Source organism: Gossypium arboreum, chromosome 1 (assembly GCF_025698485.1).
Source record: "Gossypium arboreum isolate Shixiya-1 chromosome 1, ASM2569848v2, whole genome shotgun sequence".
In the NCBI taxonomy this organism is placed as follows: domain Eukaryota; kingdom Viridiplantae; phylum Streptophyta; class Magnoliopsida; order Malvales; family Malvaceae; genus Gossypium; species Gossypium arboreum.
Window position 1 is genome coordinate 2085001 of NC_069070.1, and position 13304 is coordinate 2098304.

At 26.6% G+C, this 13304-nt stretch overlaps 1 protein-coding gene across 1 annotated transcript in view; it reads right to left on the reverse strand.

Moving 5' to 3' along the window:
- LOC108482091 (NAC domain-containing protein 7) overlaps window positions 1-1948 on the reverse strand; it is a 3766-nt gene extending 1818 nt beyond the window's left edge. Inside the window, exons 1-3 of the mRNA XM_017785196.2 lie at window positions 1436-1948; window positions 269-447; window positions 1-172 (exon numbers count right to left, since the gene is read on the reverse strand). The exon at window positions 1-172 is cut by the window's left edge and continues 100 nt beyond it. Of these exons, the coding sequence (XP_017640685.1) occupies window positions 1-172; window positions 269-428 (332 nt within the window). The 5' untranslated portion in view covers window positions 429-447; window positions 1436-1948. The remainder of the gene's footprint in view (window positions 173-268; window positions 448-1435) is intronic.
- Window positions 1949-13304: the final 11356 nt, after the last annotated feature.

The following is a 13304-nucleotide window of genomic DNA, read 5'->3' on the forward strand; positions in this document are numbered from 1 at the left end:
TTCCTCATCCCAATAAGATTAAGCCTCGAGTATATAGGTTTGTCCCTTCCCGTTGCTTTCCAAAACCCAGCTTTTGTTGCCCTATTAGTTCGAGTCCCTGTGGGATACTTCTTGTCTTTGTGGCTAAAAAAGTACCATTCATTTTGCTCCTCACTTCCTATTCTGCACAATTCTATACAAAACCCCAAAACCAAGACAAAAACAATCAATCTCAATGTTCTTTCAAATGTATTTAAGAAGCTAAAAAAAAAAAATGGAATGTTGCTACCTTGAAGATCCCATGGTTCAATTTTATAAAGATCAACATCTTTGATCACATCTAGGTCTATCTTTTTCGAAGCAATCTTTTTTCTCAGGTAATAATTAACGAGCTCTTCGTCTGTAGGATGGAACCGAAAGCCCGGGGGAACGTGTGAAAAAGTATTCATATTCTCGACTGATTTAGACCTACATTAAAATGTCACATTACATGAACAATGTATCAAATATGAACCTTAATTAAAATGCATACATGAAATGAAGTGTAATCAAATTCCCAAATTATAGGAGTTTTGTCACAAAAAATAAAAAGAGAAACAATCAACAAAAAGAGATTTTCATTAATTATGTTTAACAATGATTAAGTTGGATGTACTTGTAAGACAAGTTTTCTCATATTGAAAAGAAAAGAAAAAGCTAATATCATTTGTGATTTTAGCTTCATATCTCTAAAAGTTGACTACAAAATCCTCATGCTTTGCTCCCTATGCTACACCAAAAAAGAAGAAAAGAAGAAAAAATCATATCCCTCTATGCATACATATGGAGTAAAACAAACATTTCATCTTAATCAATATATGTAATACATTACAAATTGGGGCTTGTGAAATATTAAAAAAAAAGATGGGATAAATATAAACACTGCATCACTCATAGTTATATACTAAAGTATTACAATGTGAATGACATTTGTTAAATATGTTACCATGCTATATGTATTACAACATACATATGATATATGAAGATTATATGAAATCTTTAGAATTGATTTTTATTAGAAGGAAAAAGAAAGAACAATTATGCATGAAACTATATATATATATATATAATGAGATCTAAATTCAGGCATCTAAAAATCTAGGGAAAGTATATGATGAAGAAGAAAAAAAAGACCTTAGCTCCTTACGTAAAATATCACAAAAGACCATAGGTAGGATCCATGGAACAAACATATATTGGGAATCACAACATATATATCAGATCAAACTGAAGCCAGCTTTAGCTAAAAAGCAATCCTTCGAAAACTGATCAAACAGTACTGAAACACATCATACATATACATACATATATATACAGTTTTTTCATAATTCATTGCTTTGAGTATACCAAAAGCATCCTCCACTTCCAAAAAGAAAATCACCCAGAAAAAGTAAAAGAAAAATGAAGAGAAGCTCACACGATAGAACACAGCTTGATAACTCTTTGATAATCCTCAGAGAGATCTGATTGAAAACCAACGTTGTGTTTGTGTGTGTTAAAGCTAAGAAACTTTTTATTTGTTACTTTTAAAGACAAAGATACTCGAACCAGACAAAAAAAAAAAAAAAGAAGGAAAAAGAAAAACACAGGGAGGATGAAAGAAAATGGAACAAGAAAGGCGGGTGTAATGAAAAGTTATATTTATAAACACTCTCTTGGGAATTGAACTTAAAAACTTAAAAGACTTTTCCTTTCTTCCACGACCACCCCTTTGTCCACTAGTTGTTTAAAGGGGAAAAGAAGGTCAAATAAACCGATCCCAAGGGAAGGTGGTGAGGAATGGGAAAAGAGAAAGAAGATAGGGTTAAATAAGAGAAAAGGAAAATGGAAACTCATTAACCTATTACATACATATATACATATACACATGCCCTAATAATCTATCCCTCTCAAACATTCTTTTTCTCTCTCTCTTTGTGAATACCCTTTTTTTCTTAAAAAAAAAAGTGAGAAAATGGAGCTTGATTGCTGGAAAAGCTTTGAGGGGGTGAAAGATAAAGGAGGCTGCTTATTTCAATTACAAAAGAAAGAGAGAGAGGTGTCAACTTCCATTGCCACCCACCAGCTACTGATAAAGACTAAATGAGTGTATAATTTGGTCTTCAAATTTCATTTTTTATTAATAAGAGAGAAAAAAAATTAATTAAGAAGAATGATATATGATCATATAATCCAATGGTGAAGATTAAATGGGCAGCTCAAAAGGGTTGCTTTCATAAAGGGTATTAACGTTTATTAGATTAAGTAGTAAATAGTTGAACATTTTAAGTAAGATAATATTTTAAGTTTTATAAAAAATTAATGTAAAAAATTGTTTTTTATTCAATTTAACTCTAAATTTATTATATATATACTAAATTGTAGTGTATGAGTGAAAAAATATGTAATAAATATATAAAATATTAATAAAAATAATAATGCTTTAGCTAAAATGGTAAAAGATGAAGTGAAAATTATAATGTTGTGGATTTGAATCCTTTCGTGAATTTGTTTATATATTTTATATATTTTATATAAAAATATAAAAAATTATATAAATATTTAATTTTTGATTTATTAAAAATTAAATTGATAACTTGATTAGTGAGTGATACCAATTTTAATAAGAATCTTAAATTGATTAAATATTAATTCAATTGGTATGAATAATATTGCTAATACAAGAGGTCATGAGTTTGAGTGTGCCGAAGCGCGTTAATCTTTTACTTATAGATTAGAGAAAGACTATAGGTAATACACATTATAACTATGTGGTGGTGTTGGAGATTTTTTTCTTAAAAAAAAGTTCACTTTATTAAGTAAGAAATTCAATTCTTTTTGTATTTTGGTAATCTTATCTTTGTTGTTCACCGCGTGGTGAGCACCATCAGATTCCTAATAATAACCGGAATATATTACCCTTACCCTTATTCAATATGATCTCACATGCTCTTCGTTAATGGCAGCCTCCAAGTGTATATATATATATATATATATATAGATATATATATATATAATATAAAGTCAATTAAAATAAAATTTCCGATTATAATTATAAATGCATCATATAATCTGAATAATTATACTCAATATTATAACATATTACCATATTAATAATCTAAATATATATTACCATATTAATAATCTAAATATATCTAAACTAAAATAAAAATAAATTAAAATAAATTTACATATAACACCTAAACTATATAGTTCAATGACCCGAACTCAAAATTTTGAATTTAATTTAATAATCGGACCATTTTACTAAATTCTTTACATTCTTTGTCCCTCATGGGAAAATTAATTAGTGTGGTCTAAGTGACATAAAATGTATACAAAGATGTTATTTTCTTTCACATGCAATATTATAATTTTTTTTAAAATTCCAAAACAAACAAAAGCTTAAACCCAAAACAAATGAAAAATAATAATAATAAAAAGTGCAAATATTTTAATGATATGAAAATAATACATCTGAGAAAAGCCTTTTTAAGGTTAGGGTAATATAAAATATAGATTGTAAAAAGTAGTGACCAGCAAATTTGCACGCGATGTGAGCCTTCCCCATTGATTTGGTCAGCATTATTTAATTCTAATTTAATTAATGATATATAAAATTATTTATGATGTGTCGTTTTTGATTCGTCCATTGACTATTTTATTTTATCTTTAATTAAATTTACCAAGCTTTCACGAGCTGACCCCACGAACCGACTCTATACATGTCAGATAGTGACACTTCTCCAAATTAAAGACCTCTTAAAATAATATCTTTTTTTATTCATATAAAATAAATAAATAAATACAAGAAATTCACTCGGCTCAGTTCTTAAGTCTGAGCCAGATAAAAGCCGAGATGCAGAACAGGATTTTTAAGGGAAAGAAATACTTTTTTTACTTATTTGTTTAATTAAATAAATAAATAATTTTAGTATTAATTCAATTAACATTAATATTTTATAGATTTTTATAAGTTGTATGTTTAAATAAATTTAGGTGCATAATGTTGTTATATTATATGTATTACCAATAATGTGTTTGGGAGGTTAAAAATAAGTTTAAAATTTTCGTTTTACGATTCGTGATTATCTTTTTAATGATATTGTATTTGTTCAACATTTATATAATATTATAAATTAGGAAAAAATTTGAAACAAGAAGCTTATGATTTAATGGATTAAATCGAAAATGGTAAAAACATCATGGAAGTCATTATATTACTTAGTCGAATTATTTTTTTCTCTTTATTAAAAAATAGTAAAAAGTAAGTTTATCACTTTATTAAAACTTTTATCTATTTCTTTTATTAAAATTAGGCATGTTGATAGAATATGTACCTTATATTAAAATAAATAAACTAATTTTTAATAATAAAAATTAATAAAATTTTAATATAACATACATAAATTTATTTTTTAAATAAAATAAAATAAAATTTAACTTATAATACAACAATATCGGTAAAATATTTACCATTCTAAAATTGATGATTTAATCAACTGAATCACTATCCACCCCGTTTTACAATATACTAAATAGAAACTCTTCATCTATAAATAGTAGAGTGGAACCCACAAAACGGAACAACATGTCGGGGCTCAGGGACGTGGCGGCTAATGGTCCGGCGTGGTCGAGCCCCACGATCATTAGGCTCACCATTTTGGTTTGCAGGCTGGCTCTTTCAAGTGCTGTGGGTCCCACCCCCGTTATCTCCTTTGGGGGTCCGCTTTTACCATCTTTTTCTCTTTTAAATATTAACCCTTTTTTTTTCTTTCTTTTTAAAAATAATTTTCGTTGGTTATTTTCAGCTTTATTGTTTATGCTTGCCGATAAGTAATATAAATGTATGGTTTATCCATGCTCTGAGGCATCGCCTAGGGTTGAGGGATTACATTAAAATTATAAAATCTTTCTTTATTTTTTTTTTTGTGTGTGTATATTTCTTTTTTGGTCCTTTTGAGTTGTTTTCGTTGAGACGAAAGTATAGAAGTGAAGCAAAAGTCTTGAACATTATCCAAGTTTCATCTTTGGACCCATCCCTTTTTCTTGCTTGGCGTTGTGCCATTCGACCCTCTAATGCCTTTTATCATATATTATATGGATTTCACCATAGTTTTATTGATTTAATATGTGGAGTTTCTTTTCTTGAATATTTCATTGTACCAAAAAGAAAACTTCGGTATTGCATGAAAAGTTTTCATATCATCCTTTGGGTTTAAGGTTTTATTGAACAAATTTTATAATTTTATATAAGGTTACCTATCAAAATTTTTTTATATAGAGTTAATTAATAATATATCAGGTTTAATATATTATTTGGCATTCAATTTAATTTTTTTCTTCTAATGTGATATTTATGTTTTTTCAATGTGGTATGTACTTGTGTTTAGTAAAAGTTATACATTTTGATACTTGAAGGTAACACCGTTAATTTCTTAGAATTTAATATAGGTTTTAAAGTTGATTTAACGAAAATTCATAATTAACTAATTCTTTTAGCAATTGACTTTTCTAAATCAACCTTAAACCCCAAAAAAGCACACCTATCAAACTATATTTAACAAAATTTACAATTAACATTAATTTTATTTATTAAAAATAAGAAAAATTCAAACTTAATAATAATATTAACAATCAAATTTTCTCAATTCAATGTACCAAAATATATAACTTTTATCAAATACGAATATAACATTAAAAAGAACACAGATATTACGTTAGAAAAATTATAAAATTCATATTAAGCTACACCATATAGGGAAAAAAACAATCGTTATTTAACTAAAGTTGTTTGGTAGCTTTGATGATCACAAAAGCAACACAAAAGGGTGACTCAAGAATTGGTCAAAATAAAAAATATATACTAAGAGAAACATATGCTGCCATTTTCTGATGTAAAAGAGAATATATACTAATAAATAAACAAAAAGAAATGGTTTTATCTTTGTTAGGTCATTTGTGTTTTCTATAGATGTTTGTTGTTGCATGTATTAATTTTATATACATGTTACTAAATTTTGTTGCTTTGCAAATAAATGAAACACTAAAATGGGGAGAAAAAACAAAATAAAAAAGCTAATGGAAAAGCAAGTGGTGGGGTTTGATCTAAAATCATTGCTGATGTAAACTCATAATTGTTTTGGTTCCCCACGTTTTAACCAAAGGAAATGGCCAAATGGGCAAAACTTCTCGAAAAGGACTTAATTGAATTCGGCAAAAGGCTTTTCCATTGCCCTTATTTGTTGTCCATTTCTCCTCTAAACTTTCATTCCACGACATTAACACCCTTTTCTTTCTCGCATTATTTCCACATTTGTTTTTCACTTTAATATTTTCTACTTTGGTAGAGAAGATTCATCCCCTTTTTAGTTAAGAAGTTATGTCACGAAATCCCATCCAATTCTTTACTTTTTCTTTTTTTTTTTTTACTCGGTGAAACAATTTAAACCTATTCATGATCAAACCAGAAATGATATTTATGAAAACATTATCACTTTTTCCAATCAGTTGCGGGTATAATTTTATCTTTCTATTATTAATATCATACCTTAGCCTAGTTATTGATATTGTTAAAATATGCCTCAAGTATCTGTACATTTTGTATTTTAAATTTTTGTCGCCTTACTCTTATTTTCATTGATTTAATCTCTTTACTTTTTGGATTTAAAAATTCAAATTCAATTGTTTAGTACTATGACATTTTGAAATAAACAAATGCTCGTTTGGTAACTACGCAAAAAAAATAAATATTGTTGTAATAGACTTGATTTTAATAGAAGAATTTTCATGGTATTAACAATTGAAGTTGCATTTCTGAATTTGAAAAAGTAGGGAGACTAAATTCATGGAAATAGAAGTAGACGGACTAAGTTTCAAATGTACGAAGAGTACAAAATCTTAACATACTTTAACCTTAAAAAAATTCGTTAATCAACTAATGTGACGTGGAATTTTTTAATCGAAACCTGAAATCATTTTCCATTAAATTTTTTTTTTCTTTGAAAAATTTTCAGCTTAATCTTATAATTTGGATTTTTAAACAAAATTACATCAATCAATTAACAGAACTTTTAGTGATTTGAATTAAGATACAACATTACTACTAGTAAAATGATGAAATTGAAATATAAGGATGTAATCACCAAATTAATGTAATATAGGCACTAAAACCATAATTCTATATTCTTAGACTCTAATAACAGTACTTCATGTTAATATACATCTTTAGGAAGCCATTGAAGGTGGTGGTAGCTCCCACCTAGCTAGCTAGATTCGCTATTCGTGTTTGGGCCAATACATTCCTAGAATATTTATATATGTATGTACCAACAAATGACATGGAGTAAAGCTTATGCAAATATACACATCAAGTAGGCCATAAGTTTGATACATACAAAAAAAAAAAAACAATAATATATAAATTTCAACTGTATTCAACATCAAACTTGAAGAATTAATGTTTTACCAATACATTATTATTCAAAAGAATTTTGGGATTTATATTTTGCAGTCTCTTTCCCCTCTTCTTTATTCCCTTTATAAACAATGACATTTATTTAAAGATTTTATTACCTTTACAAACTGCGGTATTTATTTAAGGATTTTATTATAGTGAAATTCCATGTCACATAGAAATTGTATTGAGAAACATAATTTTACATTTTATCAATTCAATCGTTTTCAACACTAAAGAAAAATAATTTCAAAAAAAAAATAACGTATTCGATAATTGATTTAACAGATTTCAAAGCATCAAGACAATTTCTTAATTTCAAACATTACTTGAACGGATGGTTACAATATCTTTATTTTTATATTTTAACTACAACAATTCATTTAAAAAAATTTCTCGAAATTCCGTTATAACAAAATCGAAAACTTAATTTAGATGAAAAAAATGATGGACATTAAATCAATATAAATATATTGATCTAATAATGGCAAGGTAGACTAAATATGGAAACCATGATTACAATGTTGGAAAACAAAAAACCTTAACATATGAAGCACGTGGGAATATTTCTTTTTGTTGCCCAAAAGAAAATTTGTAGCCCTACTCGTCAGTAACAGATAGGGTCTTTTCCCTTTTGATATGTTACCTGGATTTTTTTCTATTGCAAAGACAGAAATTTTATGACCAAATCTTCTTGTTCATGTTTGGCTGGTAGGGTAAAACACAAGTCATTAAGAGCTCACCGTTACAGAAATTTTATGACCAAATCTTCTTGTTCATGTTAGGTGATTTTAAGATTTAAAATTTTTGGGTTATTTCGGAATTTGATTGTCTAGATTTGGATTAGTTTTGAGATTATGTTGTTTTGGTTCGGATTAATTTAGTTTAGTTATTTTGAGTTTGAGTTGTTCGGGTTTGTCAGTTGATTTTTTGAATTAGATTATATGGTGTTCAAATAATTTTTGGTCTTTTTGAATTCTATCATTTTGAGTTTAAGTTATTCTTAATTTAGATTCAAGTTGTACAAATTAAAGTTTTTTATCAGCAAATGAATAATTACTCAAGTTTTTATCATTTTGAATTTAGTTAGTTTTGATTTCAAGGTTCAAATTCCACACATAAAGGGTTTTTTCTAAATGGACTTAGGGTGGGTTTGATGGTCGGTGCGTTTACTTGCAGTTAGTGTAAAAATAGCGGTGACAATGAGATTAAATACTGTAATGATATTATTAAAGCGTGAGACAAAAAGAAACTAAACGCACCGCACCTCACTTCTCCGCCTATCCAAACTCAACCTTAAATTATTATTTTTTTATAGATTTTAATAAACATAAAAAGATAATACCACTCTCCGAGCAATATTTTTTAATTTTTAAAAGCAATTGTTTTTAAGACTTTTCCTAATTTATAAGTAAGTGCCCATAGGGGGAAAGCCGAAATTTTATTTTGAGCGGAATTAAGTTAAAATCTTTTATAAGAGTTAAAATGTAACTTCACCATTATATTGGCTAATATCGTTATAATTTTTAAAGGATTAAATTAAAATCTTATCATTTTTTGACAGATCAAAAGTAATTTTACCATTACAAATTTATAATATTATATATTTTAAAGGGTCAAAATATAATTTTTCAATTTTTAAAAGTCGATACCATTACTTATCCTTCCCCATTCGTAAATATTCGATTAACTCATTATATTAACATGATAAAGAATATAAATATACACTAAACTTGTTATAAGACTGACGTAAGATAAAACATCATGCTCTAATTGGTAAACAAATGGGAAAAAACACACACTATAAAACCTAATGAATGAAATTCATAATAATATGCACTATTTTTTAGATTAAACAATTAGATTAAAAGTTTAATTTTCTTTTCTTTCTATTTTCTTACCAAACGATTTAATTATAAAATAAAATGATGGGTTTTTTTTTTGAAAGTGGAGATGATTCTAAAAATAAGTTATTATAATTGATATAATTAGAATGACTTAATTCATGCTTCCTCCTAATATCCACACTTATTGCTAAAACTATTGATGCCACTACTTACAATTTCACATTATGGCATAACCGTTGATCCATTATTTTATATTAATTCAAGCTAATTAAAATAATCTACAATTTGCCTTTCCCTAATTTTATGTCTTGTGAAAAAGCTTGTCTATTAGCCATTATTAAATTTATATAATCATCTACCTGCATGGTGATAAATGTCCACAACTAGTGATAAGAATTTAATCATGTAATTTGTTTTTAGTAATTCTAAACCCTTAATCCTTAAATAAAAGGATTAAATATATTTGAGCGCACTCGAATTTATATCTTCCTACACCGACAATAATGATAGTGCCCACCAATTTAAGACTCAACCGGCTAGATCAATATATCAATATATTATTATATTTAATGAATTGTTATAAATAATATCGTTACAAATAATATATTAGTTCATTTTAAAGAATCCCATGAAAAATTTAAATTTTAAAAATTTTATTAATTATTAATATTGAATATAATTTTCTTGAATCTCAATTGTTTGATTTATTAGTCAAGGGCATTTATTATATCTCAAAATTATGAGATTGATTCGCAGGTTATATCTATAAGATAATTTATTAAACGAGTACTTGATATATATAATATGTTGAGGTTAATCCTACTTTAAATAAATTCATAACTCAATATTTTTATTAAAATCTTCTCATATTTTAAATCTATCCTCAAACAAATTTTTAAAAAAATTAAAAAGAAAAGAGTTTCGATAATCAAAGGTCAACTATTCATGCACAAAAACACATGCACGCATCATTTGTTGATTTGTTGCTCAAGGCGTGATGGAGATGGCTAATAATTACTGCAATTTTCATGTCTTTTTTCAGTGGCTTGTGGCTCTTTCTAGCAAATATTAAAGCAATTGCTCACTAATCTCTATGTATAAAATAAATATAATTTGTGAATTTTGCTTTCAAATTATGCAATTTTATTATGTTAAATAAGTTATAATTTTACATTTAGTAATGATAAGAAATTAACTATCATCTAAAAATATTCTTATTGTAAATAATAATATAATTAACCTTGACAAAATATCCTTAATATATTGTTTAAAAACGATTATTCTTGGTGTATTTTATGTAAATAGACAATGATTTCATTTTGGTTTATATGTCCCTTCAGGATAATAATACCAATTATGACAATAATTATAAGATTAAGAAATTAGAACAAATAAAGGGTAAAGAGATTAGTGGAATTTGGAATGATTGGCATTTCGAAAACAATTTCAATTTCATCCCCATAATTAATTTCACGATTATGTGGCTCAATCACCTGCAAATTAGAGTACATCTTTGGCCTATATACTATGGGACCAAGCTAGAGATTTGATGGCTATATATCCATGGGACTTAATCGATGAGAATGCCTAAAATTTTATTTATCTTGTAAAATAAATAAAAAATTGTTATAATTTTTTTGGTCAAATTTGATTTTAATCCCTCTATTACGCTCATGTTTGGAATTTAATCTTTTCATGTTATTAATAAGTCCAAATAGCTAAAACTGTTAACTATTCAAATCAGAAGACTGACGTGAATTTTTTTTCTTTAAAAAAATCTCTAATAATTCATCGTATTGTCATGAATTTCCACGTGTTGGAAGGGATATTTTTAAGAAAAAAAATTCATGGCCATTTTTAACCAAAAGACTTATCAATATTAGCTATTTGATTATCTAATAATATTATTATAAAAGTAAAGAGATTAAATTATATTAAATTAAAATTCAAGACTAAATCTCATATTTGATTGTAGTAAATGGACAAAACTGAAATTTGACATTTTCTAATGGATATCAAGTTACTAATTAGTATTTGATAAATGTTTTTACTAAATAATATTAAGTTTAGAAAATAGATTCAAATGAAATTATAAAACCAAACATGTTTCATTTAACCCTAGAAGTTGAACAAATTTACCTTGTGAAACTCCATGCATACAAAGTTGAATCTATATGACATGGCAAACATAACTAGAATTTGTTTTCTTGTCTGTAATAATCAAACCTTTCAAAAACCCAAAGCATGATTTCACATTTTACACGCGGCTGATCATCATCAATTATAAGCCAAACCATGTTTTTGTCTTTGAATTTTATGTTCATGACATTGTTGAAAAAACACCGTTTCTTCATTGAAAACAACAAACATTTAACAAAGTCAACCCTAAATCCTTAAAAGAAAACATGTAATTAACAAAATATAATAAGATTTTTGTGTTATAAGTAAAAGTACTCATGAATTAGATCGAATTGTGTTTAATTTATATTTGGTATTAATATTATGTGTAGTGTTTAAGTCTAACGTAACCTAAAATATGACCGGTTTAAGCACAATAATAATATTTTTTATTTTTAAAAATATAATTATTTTTATTAAATATTTAATAATTACATATCTTTTACTACTGCTACATTTTTTATTCTAAACATAAATAAATTAACATACTTTTAATATTTATATCGTATTATATTATATTTAATTCACATGATAAATTTATAATATATAAAATAAAATATCATAAACCTGAAAATGGATCGAGCCAAGTAAGGCTTGAGTTTTGAATATTGAAGCCTGAGTCAATTTCATATTTTAAAATTTTGACATGATAAATAAAATAAAAATAAAAATATCATAAACTTAAAAATGGATCAAACCAAGTTGAGCCATGTAGGGCTCGAGCTTTGAATATTAGATCCTAAGTCAATCCCATATTAAATTTTTTTTTCAAATTTATTTTTCGAACTTAATATTCTTGTTCAAACCCTCCTAAATTTCAGGTGAGTGACAAGTAACTTAACCCTTAAACAAATCTAATCATAAATAAATTTATAATCAAATTTTCAATTAACATTAACTCAAATTTAATCTATGAGTAACCCCTATTTTTACCTAGGTCAGCCATTAAAAGAGTGGGAGATTAATGAGGTATAATAGAGGTGCTAGTGATGCAACCATGGCCGCAACTTAAGTTGGTGATGGTGGGGACTAAAACAATATCAAATTTGATCGAAAGAGTCAATAAAGAGATGGTGTTTCAAATGATAACAGGGGGGACCCTAGGAGACCTTTTTGTTGATATTTTTTTTTTTTTTTTGCCTTTAGTAGTTAATGTGGTAAAACATGATACATATGAAGAAGCTTTTAAGCCATTATCAATCTAAACCATCAAATCTCATTTTTCCTAAAAGTTCTTCAAAGATCATTTTCTTATAATTGAAGCAAATTTTGGTTAACAAGAGATTGGGTTCAATTCCCTATGAGAAAAAAGTTTAAAAAAATTGCTATAAAATTATTGTAGCAATAATTAGAATTTACAGGAGAACAGTATTCATACGTAGAGAACAAGGTATTCCAAAGCAGAATATTATATATTATATATCGAATGAATTTAATACTATAATTAAGTTGGGACAAAGTTACCTATATCAGAGTTGCTCTCAAACACTGTCGATATGAAAACTAAAGCAAGAAAATTATGGAGAAATATTTCTTATTGATAATTGTTGGTTACTTCTTCATGATCAACCAACAGAGCGGAGGGAAAGTCAAAAATTTTATTTAAGGGTCCAAGATAAAATTATAGATTTAGGGTTAAAACTAAAAGTTTTGTGCTAAAAATATTTCAATTAAATTATTAGTTTTTCAAAAGGATTAAAATTATAATTTTTCTATTTAATAAAATGTTAAAAAGGATTAAACTGAATCTTGTAATTTTAGAGAGGGGCTATGAATGCAATTGTCTTATTGAGCCAGAAGTCCCTGCCTGCCCCCCCTTTGTCTAT